This window comes from Grus americana, chromosome 1, assembly GCF_028858705.1.
Source record: "Grus americana isolate bGruAme1 chromosome 1, bGruAme1.mat, whole genome shotgun sequence".
In the NCBI taxonomy this organism is placed as follows: Eukaryota; Metazoa; Chordata; class Aves; order Gruiformes; family Gruidae; genus Grus; species Grus americana.
The window spans coordinates 124,418,192-124,444,615 of NC_072852.1; the positions used below are offsets into that span (position 1 = coordinate 124,418,192).

Genomic DNA, 26,424 nt, shown 5'->3' on the forward strand with positions numbered 1-26,424 from the left:
CCCAGCGTATCTTCTCCATTCACAGATGAAGAGGAGAGAACTGGAAAAGATCAGCAATGAGGTCCTCTGTTTCCATAAGCCAGTCTTCAGCTTTCAAGTGTTTTTTTATTTCTTCAGAGAACACTTCCCATAACCCGAATCTAATCTCTGACGAAGCTCAGCACACAAGTGGTATTTAACAAACAGCTTCAATTATGACTCCTGGTCCACTTAATTTCTGGCCGTTCCTTCTCTGTAAATAGCCCTAAGTGCCTGTTTCCCTTACAAGAAATGCTTTCAATCACATGAACCTCTGGGATCTCAAGCACCATGAGAAGCAGTGTTTGTTTCAACTGAAAGAAGAAACAAGTGCTTATCAAAAAAAAAAAAAATAGAAAACAAAGTAAACAATGGAAGTTGGATTAGAAAGAACAAAAGTAATTATTCGAGAAATGCTATCAGAAATCTCATTTATCTGTCTTGTTATAGTAGAATAATCAAGGAATATGCTAAGGCCACCCATGTTCTTATTGGGCAGGTTTTTTTTTTAAAGCTGAATCTACCTCCAAATTATTGTTTGTAAGTAGAAACTAGAAGTCCCAGGTGAGATGACAGATGAGATAGGATAAGGCGCTGCAGTCCTTGCTTGAAAAAGTTCACGTCTTACACTGACAGGATGAACAAGAGACAAGAAAAAATTGCAGCACAATGATGTGACTGGCCCCAGGTAGCCCAAATCAGCAGCACAGCTGGGAACAGATGCCCTGGGTCTTTGCCTAACCCTTTATTCTGTTTCCTCTGCAAGTTTGTCACTACTACTTCATTCCCACTGAGTCATGAACTGAAGGAGATAAAATAAACTCCTTAGCCACTGAAAAAAATCTGGTACTCAAGGCCCTCCCTGAAGCACATTGCTGTGTTTTCTGCACTGAATATCTAAGTACATAATGCCAACAGATTTCTATGAATTTACTCCAGATTGTACTTCAGCCTTCCCTGCAAAGCCTATAGTCCTAACCTATCAGAGTATGCCCCTTGATGATAAACACTTCACTTGAAAACTCTAGTTTGTATAAAACATCAGTGGGAACAAAGTTTTCATCATACCAAATATGTAATTTGACACTGTCACTGTACTGAAACCTACTCAGATTCAGCACTATGTAATCTGTGCTCTGAACATATTGAATACCTATTTGAACAATGTAATTCAGCAATATTTTTCTGGCTAACAAATCAGATGATATGCATGGTAAATCTTCCCTGAAGTGGCAGGACTAAGAGTGAAGCTATTCTCGATAAAATGCAAACAGATGAGAGCAGGATTTCAATTGCTTACAAAAACTCTCTGCAGACATACAGTGCCCCCAATGACTAAATATACAACAGAATTTCCTTCCACTCATATCCTAAATGGACAGCCAAGGCTTAAGAGATCCATAGCACTGACAGCCTTTCCAGACCTTACCTAAATAACGCCAAGAACGAACTAAGGGTAGCAGTAGAGGACCACATGATGGTAGATCAATGAGCGGACACAGGCCCTACCACCACTTACACTTTTCCTAGTCTTGACTCTGGTCCAGGCCTGCTTTGTTAACCATCAGCAAATTACTTCAGCTTGGTAAGTAATATTTCTGTGAACAGGGGATAATTATACAGATAACTTTCCGGGGACTACTTACGCGAGTGCTACATATGAGTAATGCTACGTACAAGGCAAACAGTTCAGTGAAGCAAGCAACCAACTAGGAGGCTGGCAGAACTATGGATAGAATCTGTACTGATGCATTGACTGACACAAAGTGTTAACCAAGAGTTTCACGCAATATTTTATGTCATCTCTATAGCCTTAGCAATCTTCTTCCCCTCAAAAATAATCCAGTTACAACTGTTCTGTGAGGTTGGCTTGTATGCTAGTGCCAACACATCTAGCAAGGTTCACTAAAGTGGAAAAGCTCACAGCAAAGTAGGAGTGAAACTACTGACTTCTTTGCTCCCCTCCTCGAAAGAATGAGAGCTAACACCCAAGACTTGTAATTCAATGTAGACTATAACAACTAACTGCGGGTTATTTGCATGAACACATTGATCAATATGAGCAACAGTGAACAGTGCACTTGATGAGGATTCACAAACTCAGAAGGCTACAGACACTACAGACAGCTTTAACGAGGCATACAGTGCAACTTTTGTTTGATTGCCACGGTGAAAGCCTCAGCAGCATCCTGCTTGCGCAAGTCATCTTTCCTATCCTCAATCACTGCCCAGATTTTGTGCTTGCACCTAACAAAACAGTAACCAAATCCCTCTAGTAACCTCACTGCTCTCTCAACCTTTATGAAAATCCACAGTAGGACATTAATCTAAATCCCTCCCACCCCTTGTCACCAGTCAAACGTATGTTGTTTCAAGACCATTACTCATCTGCACAGGTCACAGTGATCTCTCACTGGCTGAAACAAGAGGTTTTACTACAGCCTTTTTACCAAAACCTCTGCCACTATTGCCACATGCAACCATTTATTGCATAAGGACTGACTTCACTGCACATTTTAAAGGCCTTGTACAACACAGCTTCACAAAGACACATCAGTAATCATTTTCACCATTTAGCTTCACGGCCCTTTTCTTCACAACTTAGGATGTTTCCTCCACCCATTCCCAAGTCTTTTTCGCATGATAAATGGGAAAATTACGTTGCCCAGTATGCAAAGAACTAGTCAAGTACAAACTCCCACTTCTGCAGGAACATGCACTGTCCTTCTCTTACCACAGTAACTTGTATCCTAACATGCCTCACACCTGCAATTTCCCCAGCAGCCTGGTTTCAATCTCATGCCACCAGAGGTAAATTGCTTCCTCCACCTCAATGAAAGAGGATCTTCCTGATCATTTCTCCCACACATTAGCACCAGACTTCCTCCTCCAGTTTTCACTTTGTACTCAGAGCTCCCCTTGCTTTACACTAACCATTCCACCATCTTTACAATCCCTGGCCCAGAGAGCACTGCTCACAGGTCTGGCCTAGTGCTGCTTCACTGTGCTCCTGTGTTTTCAGCTGCCTCATGACCTCTTGCCACATCTGTACTTTCTGCAACAGCCTTTGCCAGGAACACACCTCATGCTCAAGCATCGAGTGCAAGCCTTTACACTTGAGGCTCCACTTCCAGATCCCATGGGCCACTTCCACAGTACACACCACTTCACTCAGCATATCTCCTAACTTATAGTTCTGCATTTCTACAACTTTAGCTACATGATATACAGGGGAGGGGGGGAAACTGCAAGGTTAGAGCTTTTGGAAGATATTTAAGTGCATGTTGCGCATCCAGGGACATAGCATGACAACACAGAGCCCTGCAAGATGAGGTTGGTAATTAGTGCAAGTCTAAAGCAGGTAAATTTAGTGTGGTCCACACTCAGTGTGCTCAAAGCAGATCGTCCAGCAAGCTATCCTGGCAAGCGTGCCCCTTTCCTCCTTCCCATGGTTCTTCAAAGTCTGCATCCATTACTGCTTGGCCGTGTAGTGAGTAGGGAAGACTTCATTTAGATATGCACTATATAGATCCAGGACTGCAAGTCTACATCACACCTTTACTGGTCCTCGCACCCTGGGTCTGAGTTCCCAGGCATTACTTTCTCCCCTCTCCCTCTCTCACCAGGTATTCACCAATTTCTACAGTCATTTCAGCACACAACTTTAAATGCAGGTTCTTTCTAAATCATGTTCTAAGTGAATCAAGACTATTGTCTAGCTTCATAGACTGGAAACATCTGAACCAATTCCTATCACTGTAGCCCCTTGGATATTCCAGTACTTAACCTCATTCCAGCCTACTTAGAGCTCAATCCCATAGTTTAGTTTCAGAAAACTTAATTCAAAACTGGAGCGTGGGTATACACTTGCTAACTGGGAGGGAGAGGGCACTTTTGGAGGAGGAGAGGGAAGAGGGTACATACTGCACTTTCTTTAAAAAACAAGCACATGCAATTCTGTAATGAGGCTGCCTAGAAACAAATCATCCAAGTAGGATGCCAAAATTAAAGCTGCCTACAAGGCATTTTTGCCAAGTTCAGAGGCATTAAATGGCTGAGGAATCCAGTCTGAGTTCACCAAGTTTTAATTACATTATTACAGCCAAACTTGGCACCCCTAAGGAAAAAAAGCAAGGCAGCCATCGCCTCATCTGTCCCACAACTGCTTTGTTAGCTTCTCTGCAAAACAAGTATCCAACATTGTGCGGCTCAGGTTATTTTAAGGTTGCTACAGCCCTAAGCCTAGCTGCCGTTTATAAGCATGCTGATGTGTACCACACTAGAGTCACCTGCTTCCAGAGTTGCACGTGGATGAGACTACTTGGGCTACAGATCTCATAAACCAGAAGAGTGACGCTTCACAAATGAATAGACTATGCAGTTCAACTTTTTTATTTTAATAAAATCAAGAATATGCACAGCACATGCAGTGCTAGCATCTAAACTAATACAATAAGCAATTCTAAACCTACAGTGACTTGAAGTTCAATTTTCACATTCAGCAAGTTTAAATCCATTCTTGCATATTGTTTTGAAACCTTGTATCTGAACTGAAAATATTGCTGGCTGATAAAACTTGCTAAAATGCACAAGTCACTGATTATGCCAATACAACAAAGATAACCACATGTTTGAGGATTGCAATGTGCCAGACATTCACTGAAAAAAAAAAAACACACAACTAAACAAAACTCACGCAACAAACATCTGAGAATCTGGACACTTCACATCAGTGTTTAGAAGTGTTTCATTAATATCTTAAGACAAGTGTATCAAAACCTTGGCATGTTTAATTTTAAGTTGCCAATTTTTGTTTTACTATCAGAAAGTTATGGCTACACTGCCAATGCCGGGTCTGCTTAATTTGACTTAAGAGTTTAATATGACTTAAACATTAAAAGCTCACACTACCCCGAAATATATAATTTCACGCATACGGTGACATTCAACATTCAAGTGCCAGTGTTTTTGTACTGTCTTTTGGTCAAGTTTCTTTAAACTTTCAAAGAATCACTTTTAGGCTTACAAAAATAAATATTTGTCAAAAATGTTCAATAAATATTACACAAAACTAGCAGCAAAAAGTATCTAGAAATCTGTCGTGTGCAAATAGTTTTCTTCCCAGCTATCATTCCCATGGTCCCAAATAAGTTTTAGAATCTATTTCCTTCTCCTTAAACAAGCTGCGTTCAATCTCCAAGAGACAAAATAAGATTGGAAGGTAAGGACACGCACACAAGACATATATAAAATTCTCTGAATGTGCAATAAAAGAAGTATTTTGTAAAAAGTTATGGGCAAAATGTACAAGGGCCTAAACCTAGACTTGAAATAGCACCATAACAAATGACCTCAATACTGTCAAGTGCACCTACTTAATAAAAGTTTTAGAACAAGGCACAATACACTTGAAAAAATCTATTGCACTTTAGGAGATTTTTGCCATTTTCCTATGCCACTGTAGATTAGTTGTTAACAGCTCTGGCCACAAAGTCAGCACAGAAATTCCAAGTGGCAGAGGCATTTTTCTGGTGGACAATACTTATCTTTGGCCAGATTTAGCATAAACAGACTATAAATACAATGGAAACCTATGCAACTAAAACTGACTAAAACTGCACTTTAATAGCAGAATTGAAACCTTGTGCAGTTTATGTACATTTCCAACCTCTGTGATCTCAGGTTTGTTTGTTACTCTTCTGGAGCCATTTTACAAAGTCTACAGTAAGCCAGTTTAACATCTCCACGCAGCTTGAACAGAGTAATGTGAATCTGCATTAAAATAAAGCCTGCTGCATAATTCTTCCTGTTCATACCCTCTTGACCAAAAAACATCAACACTAGCATGCGTTATTAGACCAAAAATTCAGTCAGGCCCTTAAGGAGGACCTATCACTGCCATGGTCAGCCATTCTACCATTTCAATTTCATATGGCAGGCATTTTTAAAAAGTCTAAATAGATGAATTCTCCTAAAAACTATTTCAAGTTATCAGACCTTTAAACGTTCCCTGTAATGTTCTGCCCACATTTGGCTAGCTCACATTAATGATCTGCCTAAATATTGAAAAAGGAATTGCTGTATTTACTTGCATTAACTTCAAAAACAGTGCTTTTAATGTATGCATGTATCCATACATCATCTCATCATGACTGGAATGGCTTATTAAAGGCTATCAGGTTCTAAGTACCTATCCAGGATAGAGTGAGCAAATCAGAACTTTAACTTAGTACAGTTTTGCCACATTAGAAACTAATTGCATTGATATGCTTCAAGATGTTTTATTTTTCAAATCTGCAAATACCAAAAGCCCTAATGCAGGCTACCGCATAAGTTTTTCTTTGTAATATTATGGATGAATCAGTGATTCCTGTTTAAGTTGTATCACACCTGTGTGCCAAGGTTTGATTTTAGCCCAAGTTCAGTAATTTTTATTTTGTCAAAACAATTGATATCTTGAGCATTACTGAGCCAACAGGACATCAAAATAAAAGTTGTCTAAAGTTAAAGGCACAGTACATTAACAAACAAATGATCCTCAGTCACAAAATTATAAATGCAGTTTCTGGGTGGGGATGGGTGGGAGGGGAGTTAATCCTGACTACAGCAATAGAGTCTTCAAAACCACCTTCAAGATAGGGCTACTTGTTCCTTTGTTTCCATCTTGTGACCTTGAGCTCCCTTAAAAAAAATTTCAGTGGAGAATCACAGCTGGTAATGTACTGCGAGTTCTTGAAGCTACACAAGGTATAGTCTGGCTAAGTTACATGTGGTTTCCATATTAGCTTGTTTGGAAGGAGATCTGCTGCAAGCAGATTCAGTTGCCCCACCAGTCAACCCCCTGGGAGTTATAGTTTCCTCCATATCCATCACTGTTGTAGAAGCCTCCATAACCACCTATGAAAGGCAAGAGAAAGTGATGCTTAATTAACCTGATGAAGACTTGTCCCTTCACAACAAGAAAACAGCCCAGGGCACAGACAAGACATCTATTGTCCATTAAAGGAAACCCACCCAAAAGTACTGGCAAATGCACACATAAACTTAAGTGCTGCAAAGACAGGTAGCATCAAACCAAAGACAAGTAACTTGCATTAGCCTACATCCAAGAAGGATACTGAGACTTTGCATAACAAGCACCAGCTGACCTCATATTTAAACATTATGTCCGGAAGTTTTGCTATAGCAAGTATTTTAGATCTTGTTTTGCATTTGCCAGCACTGCCTGCCCAGTTTTTCTCACCTCCAAATCCTCTGCTGCCACTTCCTCCACTGCGGCTGCTGGTTGATCGACTGCTACTAAAGCTACTGCTGCCAGAACCACTACTTGTTCGATAGTCTCTGGCACCAAATCCTCCGCTGAACCTACTGCTGTATAAAGGAAGAAAACAAACACTTGAGTAAAGTTAGTGGTATTTTAAACACTGCAGACGTTGAGATTCGAGTACTAAATTTCAACTCTCATTACCAACAACCAGTGCAAGTGTTGAGTTCAGCGTGCTTTCCAAGTACCACAATGCTATCTGAACAGACCATTCAAGACAGCAAAGGAAAATTCACTATTCAAGAAGGGTCATCTTGAACTTGCCATGTTACATTAAGAATTACTTTCTCAGGTCCTGGTGCAACCTCTGCCCCACAGAATTTCCAAACCTATCTTAGTGTTAAGTGCTGCATTCATGACCACCTTTTATACTGTAGAAAAGGACAGCCATTTTACAAGCACAGTTCTGAAGGAAAACACAACCAACCAACTAGAATTCACGTGGTCGTATCACATTAACTACATTAAGAGGAAGGATTGTTCTTCCTCCAACCCCTGTAAGCCATTAAACATAGCTTTGTATTACCAGCTTATAAAGGTTTCCATAGCAAAAGTATTTTACAAGTGGCCTCACCCCTACAGTTTAACTCTCAACACCTTTCCCATTTTATGTCAGGAGGCATGCGTTACCTTCAAAATAGCTGCCTATGGTACATTTCTGGCACATGGAGGTATGTGTTTCCACTAAGCGTTTTGCAAGTGCTTTCAGAGTTCTAAAGCCATTTTTGCTAATGTCATTCTACCTCAGCCATACCTAGTTGTCTGCTTAAGAGTAAAAAAGTCTTATGGGTTAATTACCTTATAATAAGATAGAACAAAACCAGACATTAGGCTGTCACCTTCTGGTGTACCTATCTCACAGTTTATACTGCACTGGTTTGTCTTCCTCTTAATGATGTTTTTAGACTGAAAACAAGTCACAGAATTACATCTCACAATGGGTTAAGTATACCTTTAGCCAAAGTTGTGACCATTACCTCTTAGATCGCCCACGGCTGCCACCCCCTTTGTGATGCTGTTCATAAGCCATGTTTTCCAGCCAAGACGGTACTTCTTGCTTAGCCTCAACAAGAAGATCAAGCAAGTCCTTGGTGATGTTTATGTTCCTCTCATTGAAGAATGAGGTGGCAAGACCTAACATAAACATTCAGTTTTAGCCCCACACAAAAAGCAAATGCACTACAGTACTTAAACCCATTCCACATTCCACTTGCAGCTGTGGTAAGTACAGTATCAGATTACTTCTAGCCAAGCTTGAGAACACTAGAATTTCCTGAAGAGAAAGTCATTTAAGACCATTACTCCTCCACAGCTAGTCACTAAGACCTTGGCTATTTCCTGACAGACACAGAAGACAAGCTTACTTGTGGTATCAGGGCTTTTTAATAGCGACAAAAGTAATAGCTAAAGGACTGGTTGCTTTCCACACTGGCTAAACAGCAGTGACCAACTTCTGGTCACAGGAGGCAGCACACAGGCTACTCTCAAGTACTTAGTTCCAATTTGCCTCTTAGTCAATACTAGTACATGTATCAGCTCACGTACAAAGTGCTGTCCATGGAAGTTCTAGATCATACTTACCAAGGTTCCCTACTCGGCCTGTACGACCAATACGATGTACATACTCTTCAATGTCACTTGGCAAGTCAAAGTTTATGACATGCTTTACATTTGAGATATCCAGTCCTCTTGCTGCTACCTAGTGGTTAAAGGAGTAGATCAAATCTTAGTAAAATTCCACAGGCCAAATATGCTTACCAGCTCAAACTTCATAGAGTTCACTTACTGCTGTGGCAACAAGAATTGGGCTCTTGCCCGAACGGAACTGGTGCAGCGCTTCCTCTCTGTCTCTTTGAGAGCGATCTCCGTGTATACTTGTACAGGCATATCCTTCATGGTACAAGAAGTCCTCAAGAGCATCTGCACCCTTTTTAGTTTCCACGAACACCAGAGTCAAGGAATCCTTGCCTAACAGTAATTAAATCACAGGTTAGCAGAAGAACAGCAGCACAAATACTTGGCTATACACCATCTAGTAAGAGGCAGGTGCAGTTCTCTGCTCTTGTTTATTCTATACTGAAGCAACTTGAGACCTCCCCCCTCTTTATGTTACCAGAAGAGCTTGCATCAAACTTAAAGACTATCATTTAGTCAGTAGAATACATTAATCTGCATGTTAAAGAAATACCCTCTCATTCACCTACTCAATACAAATTTTTATTACTTGACTCAACAGATTTGCCTCATTTCCTTATCTGAAAGCAGTCTTTACCTGTGGCATTTAGCAGGTCAAGCAGAAATGATCGTTTGTCTGACTCTTCCACCCATACTACTTTCTGTGTGATATTCTCAGATGTAGAACCTACTCTGCCAACAGCCAGAAAGATATATTCATCAAGGAAGTCTCGAGCAAGCATCTAAAAAAAAGGAAGAAAAACCCACAAAATCAGTATTTTTCCCCCTTTCCACAGATGCAATTTAGGCCTATGAACTGTTAAAATACTTGAACTCATGTGAAGTACCTGGATTTCCTTAGGGAAAGTAGCACTGAACATCATGGTATGACGAACCCCCTTTGGTGGCATAGTATCCTGTTCAACAATTCGACGAATTTGAGGTTCAAACCCCATATCAAGCATTCTGTCAGCTTCATCAAGCACCAGGTACCTAAATAGTAATAAAAAAGGTTATTTTTCAGTGTTTTTTTTTCTTTAAGCTGTAACCCAGCAGACACTGGACTACAAGTTCTCCACTAGATGTTTACACAGTTTGAAAGCTAGAACTTCAGTATCATTAACTCTAGATCTCACTTTAAGAAGTACAGTAGTTGTCGCATCATTAGCATATGGACAAGAACACTTCACTTACTTGCAGAAATCCAATCCAATCTTTCCCCTCTCCATCATATCAACCAGTCGTCCTGGAGTTGCTACAAGCAAGTGACATCCACGTTCTAAGTCACGTATCTGCTGACCAATGTCTGCACCACCGTATACAACACAGGGACGAACTCTGGAACGGTATGCAAACTATAAAACAAAGTAAGTTAGCTCTAAAAAAACTATACCTAAGCTATTGTACAATGATGATCTAGATATACCTTTCTGGCTTCCTCATAGATCTGCACAGCCAGTTCTCTAGTGGGAGCCAAGACCAGTGAGATTGGATATTGCTTACGGCGCCCATACCTTCCATTCTCCTGAAGAAAAAAAAATACTTGGAATGAGTACCCCACATACAAGGGGAATAAAACCAGCTGCTATAGGCAACACTGAAGACAGGTCACCAAGTTTGTCTTGACAAGAAAGAAAAAGCATGGCTGAGACAACTTGTTTTAAGCACTGCATCTGAAGACTGCCCTACTACAGTACCCAAGATTCAGCTGTTGGTTAATACGTTAACAGCAACATAACTGCACAAGCCTGGTCTCTGCAACCCGCACTGTGATCCAGAACTTAAGCAGCAGAAAAATAATAGCCATAAAACCTATTAGTTCCTATCCTAAAGTCACTACAATATAGACATGTGTTACAAATTAGCTTTTTTTGTAGCAAGGGAAGCATCTTTAAGGTTTATACAACAAAACCACTTGTGAACAAATCTTTTTCCTAGACAGTTACATCAACTCCTTAGGTAGGAAAAGTGTTCCACAGCCTGTATTTTTCAAGGGAAATAGCTAAAGTCTTCTAGAAGTTGAGAAGCTTGCCTATCATGCACAAAATAATGATGACGTTTAAGCCCAGCTGTTGTGTTCAATAGAAGACATCAGCACATGGGGCAAACAAGCACATTGGTCATAGCTTTTCCAGGACCAAGTATTTAAATACTTGCCTTCATAGCTCTCAAGGCATCACCAGGGCCATCTGCATAGATCTGGCTCAGTATTGGTAGAAGAAATGCAGCCGTTTTCCCAGACCCTATTAGGACACAATTCAGTATTATTAATAGATATTTTCAAAGCCATTGTACTGTCATCTACAGCACTAATCCTGTATCACTAGCATATTCCCAGTAACATCTGCGCTAGTATATGGACACTACCTATGCCATTGGAGCACACTCCTTAGCCAGCAGTTATCTACAAAAGACTTTCCACTCAGTGCCACAAAACCCTGAAGTGAATGTAATTTAAGCATGAACATTTCTCTCAGGACAAACACAGTAAATTCAGTCAAGCCACATCTAAAACAGCTGCAAGACTCTAAAGCTAATTCATTTCCAATACCACAGGTATATCAGTATACTCTGAACAGAAAGTTGTACCACCTTACAGACCTCTTACCTGCAGCTTAAGGAGCACAAAGACCTTACTCCTATTCAGGAGGCTAAGCAGTAAAAAGTTGGAACTTACCTGTCTGAGCACAGGCCATCAAGTCTCTCTTTTCTTTAATAATAGGTATTGCGTGTTTCTGGACTGGAGTAGGACGGGTGTAGCGTGTAAGCTCAATGTTTCCCATAATAATTTCTCCCATGTCAACATCACTGAACTGTAAGATATTTAAAACTAGTTAAGATGGGGATCCTTCCCTTCAGCCACCATGGAACACATCAAAGTCATTTGTAAAGTAGCTTTTCTTTCATCTTTTCCCTATAGAAATTGCCTATTAAGTTTACAGATACTAGGAGGTGGTCACCAACAGTCTGGTATCTACTTAGTCCAGTCACACAAGTGATTCTTAAAAAGCCAGCCAAGCCTCAAGTACAGACTACACTAGCATACTATGCTTAGCACAACACAATGCCTATGCTTAAGCAGTTGCTCCAACAAACCAGCACCTCCAAACACTTCTACTTTTTTTATGTTTACTGTTTAAAGACAAGTCACATAGTTAAAAAGTGAGCTACAAGTGTTAACTGAGCAAGTTTACACAACTTCTCCCGTATCTTAGTTCATCATATGCAACCCTCCTCTGCAAATCAGCTTCGCAAGACAGTGTTTCCTCCCTAAACTTAAGGCAGCATGACATCATTTCACATGCAAAATAGTCACTGTTAGTCACTAGCAAACCAGATTTTTAAAAACTTACGCTTTCAATATGTGGAGGACAGTTGCTGCCTGTTGCTTCAACAGGAATGTCATCATATTTCTCAAAGTTAATGCCAGTATTGCTTCCTGAAAAGAGCTCTCTAAAAACAGAAGGGAAAGTATGTCACTTGCTAGTCATATCAACTGACTGTGCCATGTGAATTTATGCTATTCCATTACTTACTGTTCCAGGCGTTCACTTGGGGGAAGAGGCTTTGACCAGTCATCTTCATCTGATTTGTCAGACCAGCGGCTATTCCCTCCACGGTCAAATCTACCAAAGCCACTCCTATCATAGTCGCCACCTCTTCCACGCTCTTCATATCTAAATACAGCAAGAATATCAGGCCACCATTCCCGGGCAACAGGATTTTTTGACATGCAAAATTAAAAGCTATAATTATCTAGTACTGTATGCTCTGTGTATTACACATACAACTGTAGAACAATTTCAAGTCATCAGATTATCTGTACTTGCTTCTTGACTCAAGAACAGAAGTGAGTTTAGTCCCAGCCATCAGACTAGGTCATGTTATTCTTTGTCATAGACAGAAGAGTTGGTCATGATTTCACAGCTCAGTTTAGCTTAACACACTAAACTCTGTATTAAAATTTTTATTTTGTTAAGTGTAACAAATGTAAAGAATCAGTTATCTGCCAGTAGAGCTGCAATTCAAGTTGCTCAGTCTTTGCCATTTTTTGTAGGGAGCTTTGCTTCAACTTCTTAGGAGACATTGCTTGGTACTCCCCCCTTTCTCTGTGCCTCATTTTACATAGGTCTCCCATGTCCAGACAAACCCTCAAGTGCTGTAACTTGTTTCTTTAATTCCCCCACCGCATGTGACCAAACCAAATACTTCAATTACATGTCACAGTATTATTTTATAAAGAGGGAGCTCACCTGTATTACTGACTTGGAAAGAAGGTGAAAAAAGTCCTTACCTCAACTGTTTAGTTTTTGGTCTGGTAAATCATGTTTGAGAAAAGTCTGGATACAGGACTAGCGTCAGCTTTACTAGTTGATAAAGGTCATTCTCACCACACTTGTGCATACAACGCATGATGTGTGTAAGACTGATCAAGTAAGGTAGAGAACCTGCAAGAGTCTCACCCAGTTTTATTAACTACACTTTTTAAACAAGGAAAAATATTCAAATTAAAAAAAATCCGTTTTGACGTATTTTGTGTTCCCAACAGCTCTTCATTATTTTTCTGGAAGTAGCCACCCATCTAGCACTTTTTCGGTGAAATAGTTAAGTCAGCAAGTCATTATAGTAGCAGTGAGTGACTGGCGGTGGACTACAGGGCACATTTTTCCAAACATGCAAGTTTCCCATCCTTGAACTCATGTAGCTTTAAAAGCAAGGTTCCTCTCACTCTCTCCTCCCCTCCCAGGTTCCTCCTACCTTATCCTGTTGTTCACACCTAGAACTCTTAATTTTAACATCAAGATTAGAAGTCCACTACTAGAACCACATGAGACAAACTTCGTATGCACCACCCAGACACGTAAGTACTTGCCTTCCTCCTCTTGATCCATTTCCACGGTCAAAGAAGCTTGATTTTGCTCCACGGTCAGACCGTGCAAAGCTGCTGTATGCATCCTTGTCTCTGCTAGAACTCCAGCCCCCACTATCAAAGCCTAGAAGAAAAAAAAGTTATTTTAGCCATACATTACATAGCCTAGGCTTTTACACGAAAAAACAAAACCCAAGTTCTGTGTGATAAGTCTTCACTGGAAGGTCTACAGTATTGAAAAGTAGGCAGTCCTTCAAGGATGGGAGATGTACAGACTTATTCAAATAGAGACTAAACATTTCTCAGTGCCTATCAGAACTTGGTGAAACCCCTCCACTCACATACAACCATGTTATTTTTTAAAACACTGCACTTACCTTAGTGTTACTATTTAAGTTTGCCTACTCTAGAAAGACGGGTATCAGAATAAACATTAAGATATTAAGTCTTGCCAAGCCTGATCTACAATATCTCTCCAACTTCAACACAAATACTCAACAATGCATTTAATTTTTGTGACATTAACAAGGCCTCTGGTGGAGATGAATAAACAGTCCTTGTATTAGAAATTTGTACAGATGTTTAGAATGTGTTGTCATGCACAGAGCAATCTGATCTGCACAGATTAATACAAATTAACAGCACCAGGCAGAAATAAGAAATGTGAATTCTTCATTATGAATTACCACACTGAATTTTTCTACAGCACCTTTACTTAAGGAGACATCTACTGTAGGTAGGTGTATTTTAACTCAAAGGAGAGGAGCCAAGTAGAATAGAAAGTACATCTGCTTGCCAACACCATAAAGTAAAAAGCCTTGCTTTTATTCAGCCAGCAGTGGTTGGGAGGGAGGCAGAAATGTAGAGCATTAAACAGTGCTTTGGTACTATGCTCCTTTGTTACTAGACTAAGAAATTACAAGTTCTGATTCAGAGTTCCAACCTTCAGAAGTTTGAAAACATGACCCAACCAGTCTCAGCTATTGGATTCTGGCAGATACAAAGTGAAATAATTAAATAGATAAACAAATAACATCACTCCTATTAGTGAGCATGCTTTTGCCAGCTCCACAGCACAAAACTAGTCAAGACCTATGCACCAGACAATAAAAGCAACCACAAAACACAATTACTCCAAAGAAAGGGGCTGTTCTAGGCCTTCTCTCTCTGAAAAAGCTTTGCTACAACTACCCTACCTTGTTAGGTGTTCTCTGCATAGTCTCATTCTCCTCCTCCCCCCCCCCTTCTTTTTTAAAGAAATTCTACTCCCCAGAATCCAGACATGCGCTAGTCACAGGGGAACTTTAAAAACTACTGTGCTATCTATAACTCATTTGGTCTAACTGAAACAGACAGCAAAAAACAATCCATGCATAAAGTTTATTAGCGCACAAGACTCTGGAATGCTTCAAGACCTCCAAAATGCTTTAAGGAGTAACTTCAGTCCTTAAGGATAAGTTAACTTCACAGAGACTGCTGACAGAAGATCAAGAATACTATCATCACTTCCTTACTGCATGAGAAAGTTATTTGTAGCTTGTTTAGAAGGCATCTAAATCCAGATTTTAGTATGAGTAACTTTTAAACTACACTAAAAATATTGGGGTACGTCATCCTGCCAAGAGATCTAACAGCAGTGGTACCGACAGAGCACTCTTCAGTAAGATATAGATGTAGTTCCTCAATATTAATAAAGGGCTGACTCTGTACTACATTAAGATCATCTACCAAGTCTGAAAAGTTCCAAGAAGGAGTCAAATTATTTACTCCAAATAGCATACGAAGTAAGAGTACTTATTTAGCTTATTCACTAGTTTCTGAAGCTGGTACCTTGCCACATTTTTCTTTATAGTGCAGCAATTCTAGTCCAAGTCTCAACAAACCTATATATACCCCCTGCCTGACAATTAGGGCCATTAATTTCACTTTCAGTTTGATATTCCTAGTTTGATTTTACTTGTGGATCATCATAAAACAAAGGTCCAGGCCACACAAGTTAGGGAATGGTTTGGGTTGGAAGGAATCTTAAAGCCCATCTAGTTCCAACCCCCCTGCCATGGGCAGGGACACCCTCCCCTAGACCACGTTGCCCAAAGCCCCATCCAACCTGGCCTTGAACACTTCCAGGGATGGGGCATCCACAGCTTCTCTGGACAACCTGTTCCAGTGCCTCACCACCCTCACAGCAAAGAATGTCCTCCTGATATCTAATCTAAATCTCCACTCCTTCAGGTTAAGGCCATTACCCCTCGCCCTATCACTACCTTGTAAACAGTCCTACTCTCCAGCTTTCCTGTACGCCCCCTTTACGTACTGGAAGGCTGCTAGCAGGTCTCCCTGGAACCTTCTCTTCTCCAGGCTGAACAACCCCAACTCCCTCAGCCTTTCCTCATAAGAGAGGTGCTCCAACCCTCTGATCATCTTCATGGCCCTCCTCTGGACCCACTCCAACAGATCCATGTCCTTCTTATGTTGGGGACTCCCCAGCTGAACACAGTACTCCAGGTGGGGACTCATGAGAGCGGGGTAGAGGGGCAGAATCACCTCCCTTGACCTGCTGCTAGTCACACCTCTTTTGATGCAGCCTAGGACATGGTTGGCTTTCTGGGCTGCAAGCATGCATTGCTGGCTCACGTTAAGCTTCTCATCCACCAACACCCCCAAGTCCATCTCCTCAGGGCTGTTCTCAATCCATTCTCTACCCAGCCTGTATTTGTGCTTGGGATTGCCCTGACCCACGTGCAGGACCTTGCACTTGGCCTGGACCTGCCTGTCAAGGTCCCTCTGGATGGCATTCCTTCCCCCCAGCGTGTCAACCACACCACACAGCTTGGTGTCATCAGCAAACTTGCTGAGGGTGCACTCGATCCCACTGCCCATGTCGCTGACAAAGATGTTAAACTGCCAGTCCCAATACCAATCCCTGAGGAATGCCACTCATCACTGATCACCACTTGGACATCAAACTGTTGACCGACCACAACTCTGAGTGTGACCCTCCAGCCAATTCCTTATCCATCGAGTGGTCTATCTGTCAAATCCATGCCTCTCCAATTTACAGACCAGGATGTCATGTGGGACAGTGTCAAACACTTTGCACAAGTCCAGGCAGATTACATCAGTCTCTTCCCTTATCCACCAACACTGTAACCCACTGTAGAAGGCCACCAAATTTGTCAGGCACGATTTGCCCTTAGTGAAGCTGTGTTGGCTGTCACCAATCACTTGGCAAAAGCTTTTCTTGTTGCCCTTGACATCCCTGGTCAGATTTAATTCAATCAGGGCTTCAGCTTTCCTAACTTGATCCCTGGCTGCTCGGACAATTTCTCCGTATTCCTCCCAGGCTACCTGTCCTTGCTTCCAGCCTCTGTAGGCTTCCTTAGCATGCTTCCCCTGTCAGCACCTATTAAAATCATGAACACGCTCAGCTCTTCATGAACACAAACAAGAGCTGCTTTTAAAGTATTGTCCACTGCCTTAAGCAATTTATTACTTAGCTGCAAGTAAGACCATTGTGCAACTTTAATAGTGTCTGTGAATTACTATACCATCATCAGCTACAGAGGAAAGCGAGAACCCCAAGCTAGAAACTACACACTATTTGTTTCTAGAGCATGTCCAAAGGAACAACATGCAGGAGAAACATAAACATACAATTCTTTTTCTTTTGTCAAGTTTCTGAATGCAGTAAGTTAGTTAACACTTTCACAGAAGCCCATACAGTCACAGTATGTGAGGAAGACAGTTCTAGCAGATTACTGGAATACAGGTCTACCATGTAGTTTAAATTTTTATTTTTGTAAAAATCAGTTAAGCAGGTTACTACACTGGTAAAGCTGCATCAAGAATTTCGTGACATGGTCAAATACCACTACGACCCAAGGTCTCTTTTGCCTGTTGCTTGCTAATGCATGCACCTTGAAAAAAAAAAAAATCTGTTGCTAGAGATCCCAAGGAGCAGCCAATATACAGAATAGCTTCAACACAGCTGAAGCAATGATTAATTTAGTTGTAACTAACAGAAGGAAACATCACTTCCATAAAAGTGCAACTGTGTAACAGACTTCAAATCATCCTATAAGGTGGCCCAACTTTACATCACTGTACTGATGAGACCCACTTTGTTTCTCAGTAGGGGCCCCGAACTGGAATCACAGCTTTTCCATTTAGCCATCATGAACCTTGTCACAGAGAGCCATGAGGAGTCTAGTGATAACAGTACTCAACCAGGTTTAGAGGAGTTTTGAAGTGTTAGGTTTACCAACAAAAGCTGGCAGCCTATGTTCTATTAATTGAACAAGCCATGGGTCAAACTTTACTTTTATGACTTGTTTTCCTTTTTTGCAAGGTGAAGCTTTAAGCCCCCAGAAGAGCCACATGATTGCATGTACACGTCTGAACTCTGGTCTTGCACAGAAAAGATGACAGTGACAGTCCTATACAGAACAGATCATGATATGAACTCAAGGTTAAGACTAAAGTATCTCTTCATATCTGATATCCCCCAAAATTGAACTGGAGTCTGGTACAAATTACCATATAGGGAAAGAAAATCCATAAGCAGCAAAGGCCCACAAGCCAAGTTGTTTCCTAATTTTGAGAAACCTGCACCTTCCTCTCAGGTTTAGCTAGTCAGTCAATTTATTGGAAGATTGCTCACATTTGAAGTTAATATGATAAGGAACTTCAAGAGCACTGAGCTTCCAACCAGTCCCTCTACTTTCCCTGAAACATTCAGCTCTAGTAACAGGTTGTTCATCATTTGGTGCTTTATGCCATGCTGCTTTTAGGTTAAAAAACCCCACAACCAAAACACCAACACACACTAGCTTGGACACATGCAAAGGCAAGACAAAACCAGACCGATCTGTTTCTTCAAATAGCATAGAACTAGAATGAAGTATTTTTCATCTAGTCCAATTTAAAATTGCATAGCTCCAGAAGTATTATGAGCTAGATCAGCATTTATTTCAATATTCTCCTTCCACCCACTCCTAATGGAGTCCTCTTGCCATATTGAAAACAGAATCTGTGAAAAGTCCACTGCTTTAGAAACAGATGAGATCTACTACGAATCTTCAACTCCTTAAGGTATAGCACAGCAGAAACTATTTTGGCTCCTGCATTCCAGTATTTCAATAGGTGAGAGAAAATGTTTCTCTTGTATGTACACAAGCCATTAGACATGGTGATAATGCATGCTGTAGCATCTGCAATCTTTATGTCTTACTAATAAATGTCATGATTTACTTCACTGAAGCACTCTACAAAATTTTTCTTCTTGTGAAAATGAAGTGCAAGATAAAGGCCATTTCTCACTACAACCCCCCATGTAAACGTATTATCAACATCAGTCATTTATTTCATGTTTCATTCACCAGCATCCTGCATTTCCTTCTGCAAGTACTCTTGTGGACTTCCATAAAAAAAAATGCAAGAGGCTAAACAAGGATAACATCTCTGTTTTCTTTCTCATGCTCCCCAACTAAGAGCAAGTTGTGCAAAATACCCATTTTAAAAGTGAAACTGTGCTATTTGTCCATATTAAACTGGGTACTACAAGTTATATATCAGACACTAGCAGATAAAGTGGTAATCCCCAAATCCATTAAAATTGACACTCAAGAGTACAGAGCTAGTCAAGTTAAGTTGGGAGACTCCATCTTGCTTCAGTCAGTTAATTGCTTAATGAAATACAGAAGATATTTTGCCAGACACTGAACTTCAGCTTAGAATATAACCTGGTGAAGGAACCAAGAACAGCACACTAAAAGCAGACGATGAAGTTGCAGTATTTTGCTCAGAATAGTTGAGCAGCCTGTATAATCACTTTTAACAGCACTGTCAAAGTCTTTAACAGTCTGTTCCTAGACATTCATGAGGCCCAGAACCAGTTACAAGCGTTGTCACTGTATTTCTGATACATACCCTGTTTTGAAGCTTCCCTGTTCCGCAAGTGAGGAGGAATGTATCGGCCTTCTAAAGGACAAAAGAAAGGTAGTGTTACAAGATTGCAGCATTAGCACCTTTTGAGATACTAGTCTTTCCAACAGCTTTTGCTTAGAAATAAAGAAAATCTGTCTGCCTCACAAGCTTTAAGTCCTCTTAAACAAGATTTAAACAAGAGTCCTTTAACACATGGCTTAATATCCCAGAGGGCCAAAGCAGTGAAGATTAAGTTCTTGCATACTTGTTTAGGTAGGTGGGTTTGTTGGGGGGTTTTCGTTTGTTTTTAAGACACATTGCTATTTCTTTGACCAAGTCATACATGTCCTTTACAGATATTACATTATCTGTGATGAAAGCCCATCTTCATAGCACTCATTAAGGCTTAACCTACTGCCAGGCATTTGAGCAGCCTAAGATTTTAACTGTGTTATTCAAGTACTGGCCCTAACAGTATCATTACTACCAGTATTTTTCCTTCCCCTTAAATTCAACCATCGCAATCAGTTCAGATCAAACCAGAAGCCACATGTAATTGCCTCTGAATAGCATTCTTCATTTACAATCCAGAAGCATCTGTCTGCTAAGCAACATGAATCAGAATGTGCTAGGCACAAGCTGAATGCGAGTTCCTGGAAGATTCCCCTCTCTTAGCATACTTAAGCCTTGCATGTCAGAGAATGCAGTTTCTACTCAATGAATTAGGATTAGCAGTTAACTACTAAAAGTTTTACCTCCAAACATTCCAGTACCAGCTGGATGTTCTGAGAAGACAGATCATCGCATTACTACTACAATCAGTGGCCTCAGTTGTTTGACTAGAGGCAACAGAAAATCTGGGACAAAATTGGAACACTAAGTTCTCTCAAGTTAGTTAAATACTTAAGAAATTTACACATGCCATACTCCTGCTAAATTAAATGCTCCTATCAAAAGTATACAACATTTTCAAAGTAGGCATAACTAGCAACCTCCTTAATTTCTCCATTAGCCTCTGTCAATCTTTGCTTCGTAAGTTACTTTTCGCAGCTACAAAACAGCTACTAAACACTTATTTCTAAAACTGTGTGTTTGTAAGTTTGAGAACATGCATATACTTACTGCTTGAAGAGCTTCCTTCACTCTGAGAGTCTGAGGAATTCAAGTCTAGACCAGAAAACTAGAAGAAACAAAACAAGTACCAACATGTTATATATCATGAACTTATCCTAAGACACAAAAAGCCTTTTGCTAATCAAGAACAAGCAGTGTTCCAACAAGTTATCACTAGAAAAAAATTTGTTCATACTGCTAGTTTACATCTCCTATAAAGGAGAAGAACCAAAACCATAGTACTCAAGGCCATACCCTCTTCAAGTGTCCTTGTATCCACCAATAAACATGCACCACACAGGCAGCAAAGCCAGAAGAGTATCCTACACCTATCAAAACAAATACAACAGATTTCTGCCTCACACACTCTATGCAGGCTTAACAGCCATTTAAAAGTTGTTCAGTCCGTTCAAATGTGTTCTGATTGAGATCTATGTCTTTTTTTTCCCCCCAAGGTCTACAAGAGACTGTAACACAAATAATACCAATTCAGTTGGGCACTTCGCTTGCAGAGACTCAGCTATTTCTTTACACCACATTAACACTACCAAGATATTATAGTCTTCCTGTTTGAAGCAGCTACTGTTCACAAAACATCAGGTGACTTATTGCTACAATTACTTCAGCAAATAAAATTTTTGGTTCGCTTTTCTAAAGCTTCATTTGCAGCCTTCAGTCTCACAGTAAAGTCTACCAAAAGGTTATTTCAGTTCAGGCACTCTAGCAGGTAACCCGAATGTTTTTGGTTAAACACAACATGGACTCATTTCAGAAGGCAGTAGGCAACTCACAAAGCTTAAGCACCAGCTTACAGTTGTTTACCTGCACAACTATATTAGAAGCTTATTGGGAAAAATAAGACATGTTTAAATATAATTGAATTTTATGCAAGACCAATTGCACAAAAGTGTCTTCCAGTATGACCTGAATCAGTCCAAAGCAAGAATCCCAATGCACTGTCCTTATAGATGTTCAGTTGTGTGTGCTGCCATTTAGGACATTCAGATTCTTGAAGAGTCCTCCCATGGCTGGCCTCGTATCATCCTCTTTAAAGCTACTACTTAAAATCTGATCTCTTTAGTTGATCCGAGCATCAACATGAGGCTAAAGAGATTCTTATTTGAACAGTAAACAAAAACATAAGATTCTCTAGTAGGTAGAAGTGGCTCTCCAGGGGCAGGCAAAAGAAATGATCCATATATCTTCTCGGACTGGACCTCCACCGCCTCTACCGTGGGGGCAACGCTTGCCAAAATCTGATCTCGGAGATGGCGCAGCGACGAAGCCCGGCGCGGCCGCCATCTCAGTGCGGCGGTGCAGCCGGCACTGCGGGTTGGGATTTTCGGCGCAGCAGGGAGCAGCCGCAGCCGCCCAGCTAATCCGGCAGCCGGCACCCGTCACGTGCTACCGGGGGGGGGGTTGGGGGGAGTTAAGGGGGGGGAGAAAGAGGGGATGAGGGGAAGAGGATCGGCTCCCTGACCTACTTCGCCTAAGACTCCAGAGCAGCGGCCACCCGAAGCCTACAAGCAGCCGAGGACTAGCGCTGCCCTGCCACACCAGCTGCCCGCCCAGAGTCTCGCTACAACACAGGGGCTTCTTTCCGCCCCCCCTCGCCGCCGCGCCCGCCCCCCCCCCCGGGATTAGATAACCATCTATACCCTTCACGCTGGACAAGGGCCTGCGCCTGACTCCGCCCAGCAGACGAGGGGGGGTGGGGGGTGGATGAAGTAGGAAACAGGAGGGGGGAAAAAAGTAAAAAAGAAAAAAAGATGGAACAACATCGCGGGCCCGGGAGCCGCCCGGACACATGCCGGCTAAGGCCCTCCTCGTCCAGGCCCAACTGCGTCACCGGGGCCCACCGGCACCGGAGGAAAGAGCGGGAAAGGCTGCTGCCGGGCTCTGCTGACGCAGCTCGAACAAAGGCAGCCGCCCGCGCCCCCTCCCCCAGCCCCCTCCCCGGGGAAGGGGGCGCCAACACAAAGCGCCGTCCTCCCCCACCCCTCGCCTCGCCCCGTCAGAGGCACAATGGCCGCCATTTATCGTGTCTTTCTCCCTCCCCCCTCGGGCAGCCTCCTCCTCCTCCCCCGCGCGCGGCCGTTCCCCGCCACCGCCGCCAGGGGTCCCGGCACCCAGCGTTACCATCGTCGCTCGCCGCCACACAAAAGCCGGGCCTGGAGCGTGGCGAGGAGACCGCGGGGGCCGGGAACAGAACCCGGCTCGACCGCCCGGGCGGCAGCGGTAGTCCTGTCCCCTCCGCGCCCCCCACCCCCCTCCCCCAACCCCTTCCTGCCGCGGCGATGGCGCGTCCCCGCGGGAGGAAACCCGGGGCAGCGCGGAGCCGGCGCACGACGGAAACTGCGCAACAACCGAATACGCCATAAACCGGCCGCGTTGGGGGAGGGGGGGGCATGGAGCGGGGGGATGGGTGGGGTTGCCGTCGAAAAAACGCGGGGGGGAAATCACGACGCAACCGTCGGGGAACGAGGAGTGAAGTTAAGTTCCACGGTAGAAATCTCGACCGTCCCTCCCGCCATCCCTGCCCCACGCACTCAGAACCTCCCCCGCGCCTCTCCTCCCGTACCGGCCGCCGCCACATTCCGGTTAACGGTGCGGCCTGCCGCCCTGCCCCCTCCCCCCCAGCATTTCGGGGCCCGTCCCTCACCTGCTGGTCTAGACCGAGGGCATTTTCCACCGCCACATGACTCATAACGAGAGATCGTCTCGGGGTGTCCCGCTCCGCCTTGAGAAATTCAGATTCGCCGGGCTAGGACCTCGCCGCTACTGCCGCTCGTCCACCACGAATCGCTTTCCTGACTGAGCCCCCCCCGCCTCGGCCCTGGCCTTTATATAGTCCCCGCCCCCCCCCGCCTGCCCGGCCGCGCGCGCTGACTTCAGCGCGCACGCTACCGCCCCTACCCTTCCCCCTCCTCTCGCCCAGCGCTATCGCGAGAGAAACCGACCGCGCTGCGCCGGCAGGGAAGGAAGGGCTATCGCGAGACCTGCGGTGGCCTGCGGCTCAGCCTTCGGTGAAGGGCGCACCGGAGGTGTCGCGAGACTTCGGGCGCCGGGCCCGCGCAGCACCCGCTGGATCTCCCGGGTTTTGCTGGCGATACCGCGAGGTTTTCTCCCCCGGCGGCCCGCGCCGCTCTCCTCCCCCGCCCGGCTCTCCCAGGCGGGGGTGCTGGTGGGGGGAACGGCCACGAGGTCTCGCGAGATCACGACGACCCCCCCACCTGTCTTTTTGTTCAGCGTGCTCGCGAGAACGCCCCACCGGCCCCCGGCGCGCGCGTGGCTGAGATGTCTCTAGAAGGAGTCGGATTCTAGGTCACGTGGGCGGTCCGGCCGGCGCCTGCCGCCATGTTGTGCGCTTCCCGCGGCACCGTGGCGTAGGTTGTAACGGAGGAGCGGCGGGCCCGCGGTGCGGGGTTCCAGGGCGGCGAGGGAAGGAGGAGGCCGCTATTCATGGCGCGCTGTGGGTCCCGCCCGGCTCCGGTGTCACCTAGAGCGGGAGCCAGCTGTGGTCAGTGGGGGAAGGGCTGGGGGCTGCCTCACCGCCCACGGGCAGGAACTCAGACTCCGCACTGTGCATCTTGGCCTTAGTTGCCGTGTGCTTCCTGAGAGGTTCTGTCACCTCACCCTTTTCCAGGCAGCCCCTCTCACCCACTCTGGACCATCGTAGCTCAGCTGCCCTCAACACAGATGCAGACAACATCAACCTGTGGCTCTGGCCATGCCTATAGGGCTATGAAATGATCCTCCATGGCTACTGCCCAGTGGCCACCTAACACATTGGTGGTCAGCATCATTTATTGCAGACATTCGCCTTTCCCAAAACTTTCAGCTATCAAATCTATTGAGATGCCAAAGGTCACCCCTATTTCCCCTGTAGCAACAGTTTTTTTCAAAGCTCTTCCATTACAGCCCCAAAAAGCCCCACCTTAGGCTCATGAGGATTCATGTTTACTGTTAGCCTGTAAAACACCAGCCAAATAATAAGCATTCAGCTACCTGTCACTTTTTGAAAAAGAGAAACACCCCCATACCCTTCCATCACATCACATCCCAGCCTGCTGACAGAAAATACTAGAGCCTTTTCCTTGAATTTGGGTCAGTAAAAGTACTGACACAAACAGGATCAGGATACTTTTGAGGCTGCTCAGTCACAAGGAAAAGGACATGGGGTTTCGTTGTCCTTGATCCACACACAACAATTATTCCTCCATTTCCATCCTCCTTGGGCTCCTGTCTCTTCCAACAAGAAAGTATAAGGAAGATTAATACTCCAAAAGAACCGCTAGATTCACTGCAGGATTTAAAAAAAAAAAAAAAATCAAGACCAAACTTTCCCACAGTAGTCACACATAAAACCACCTATCTTTACCTAGTTTTTCCTGAACACTGAGTTCTTTCACATAGCTGCCCTTAAAGTCAGAGCTCTAGAGCCAAAGTCCTTCAATTCTATCCGAGAAATTAAGCCCTACAAAATTTAAACACCCATAAACAAATCCCTATGCGAGCAACACATACTTCTCCTCACAGGCAAACCAGCCAGTTCTGTACAGGACAGGGTCTGGCCTTAAACAAAACATTTACCATTCTTCTGCTTTGGTCTTCCATAATGCCTCTTTAGCCAGCTACAGCTCCAGAGTTAAAGGTTTATATTTGTATTTCTTCCCCAGGTGCACCTATTTATATCATTTAAATGCTTGCAGGTGTGTTCACCAAGGCTGCCTGACAGTTAAAAAAAAATTCTATATTTTTAAAAAAGCTGTTATTGCACTTAGGCCCAAATTTGTGGTTTTTTTGAAAGCAAATTTTAAATAAATCTTTTAATTCCTTTTCTTCTTACAACTTTGCAGTCAATTCTAAATTCTAAGCAATTCTGCACTGTTTACATCCCTACAATGTCTGCGATGCTTTTGTAAACGAGAGCATTGTTTGATCTAATTCATATGCACTAGAAAATGACATTAATTAATCCTTCTTCACTGTACAGGTTTTAGAAGTATCACAGTGTTTTAATTCCTGGTCCTGCAGTCAGGAAAGCAGGTGGGGGCCCACTTGCCTCCATGACTGGTTAGTGGAGGGGCCTGTGTGTGTCATGCTGTGTCACGCTGGCAGTGTGCTTCAAGGTAGTCCACCCAAGGCAGAACAAATTAGAAAGTTGGGAGTCTGCTGCTGCAGGCAGGCAAGTGCTCTCACTGTTCAGGGAAGTCACTTTTCCCTTTGTTATTAAGTTCCCATCTGCATTATGCAGGGCTATATATTCTCAGTTTCACTTTTTATTCTCCTGCAGCTGACTCAGAGACAATTGCTGGAGGAGGTTGAGCAGCTAATGAGGACTTGAGTCAAGCGTTAAGCTAACACTGGAGTCCTCACAAATCCTGCTGTCTGTCTCTTAAACTCAGTAAGTTTTTTGTGGATGGACTCAAACAAGACTGCTTAAAACCTGACACTGCTGGGTGCTTGGACACTCAGTTCTTCAATCCCAGCAGGATTC

The 26,424-nt window shown here is 43.2% G+C and overlaps 1 protein-coding gene across 1 annotated transcript; it reads right to left on the reverse strand.

Annotated features, from left to right (window-relative positions):
- Positions 1–4,394: 4,394 nt before the first annotated feature.
- On the reverse strand, positions 4,395–23,769 carry DDX3X (DEAD-box helicase 3 X-linked). The gene is made up of 17 exons (XM_054820902.1): positions 23,587–23,769; positions 20,934–20,991; positions 19,815–19,865; positions 13,890–14,010; positions 12,553–12,693; positions 12,370–12,469; positions 11,694–11,829; positions 11,174–11,259; positions 10,443–10,541; positions 10,211–10,371; positions 9,865–10,009; positions 9,615–9,759; positions 9,129–9,310; positions 8,924–9,041; positions 8,320–8,476; positions 7,262–7,389; positions 4,395–6,915 (listed from the first exon to the last, which is right to left on the reverse strand). The coding sequence occupies exons 1-17, from the start codon at positions 23,629–23,631 to the stop codon at positions 6,836–6,838; spliced, it is 1,953 nt and encodes a 650-aa protein (XP_054676877.1). The 5' UTR covers positions 23,632–23,769; the 3' UTR covers positions 4,395–6,835.
- Between the last annotated feature and the right edge of the window lie 2,655 nt (positions 23,770–26,424).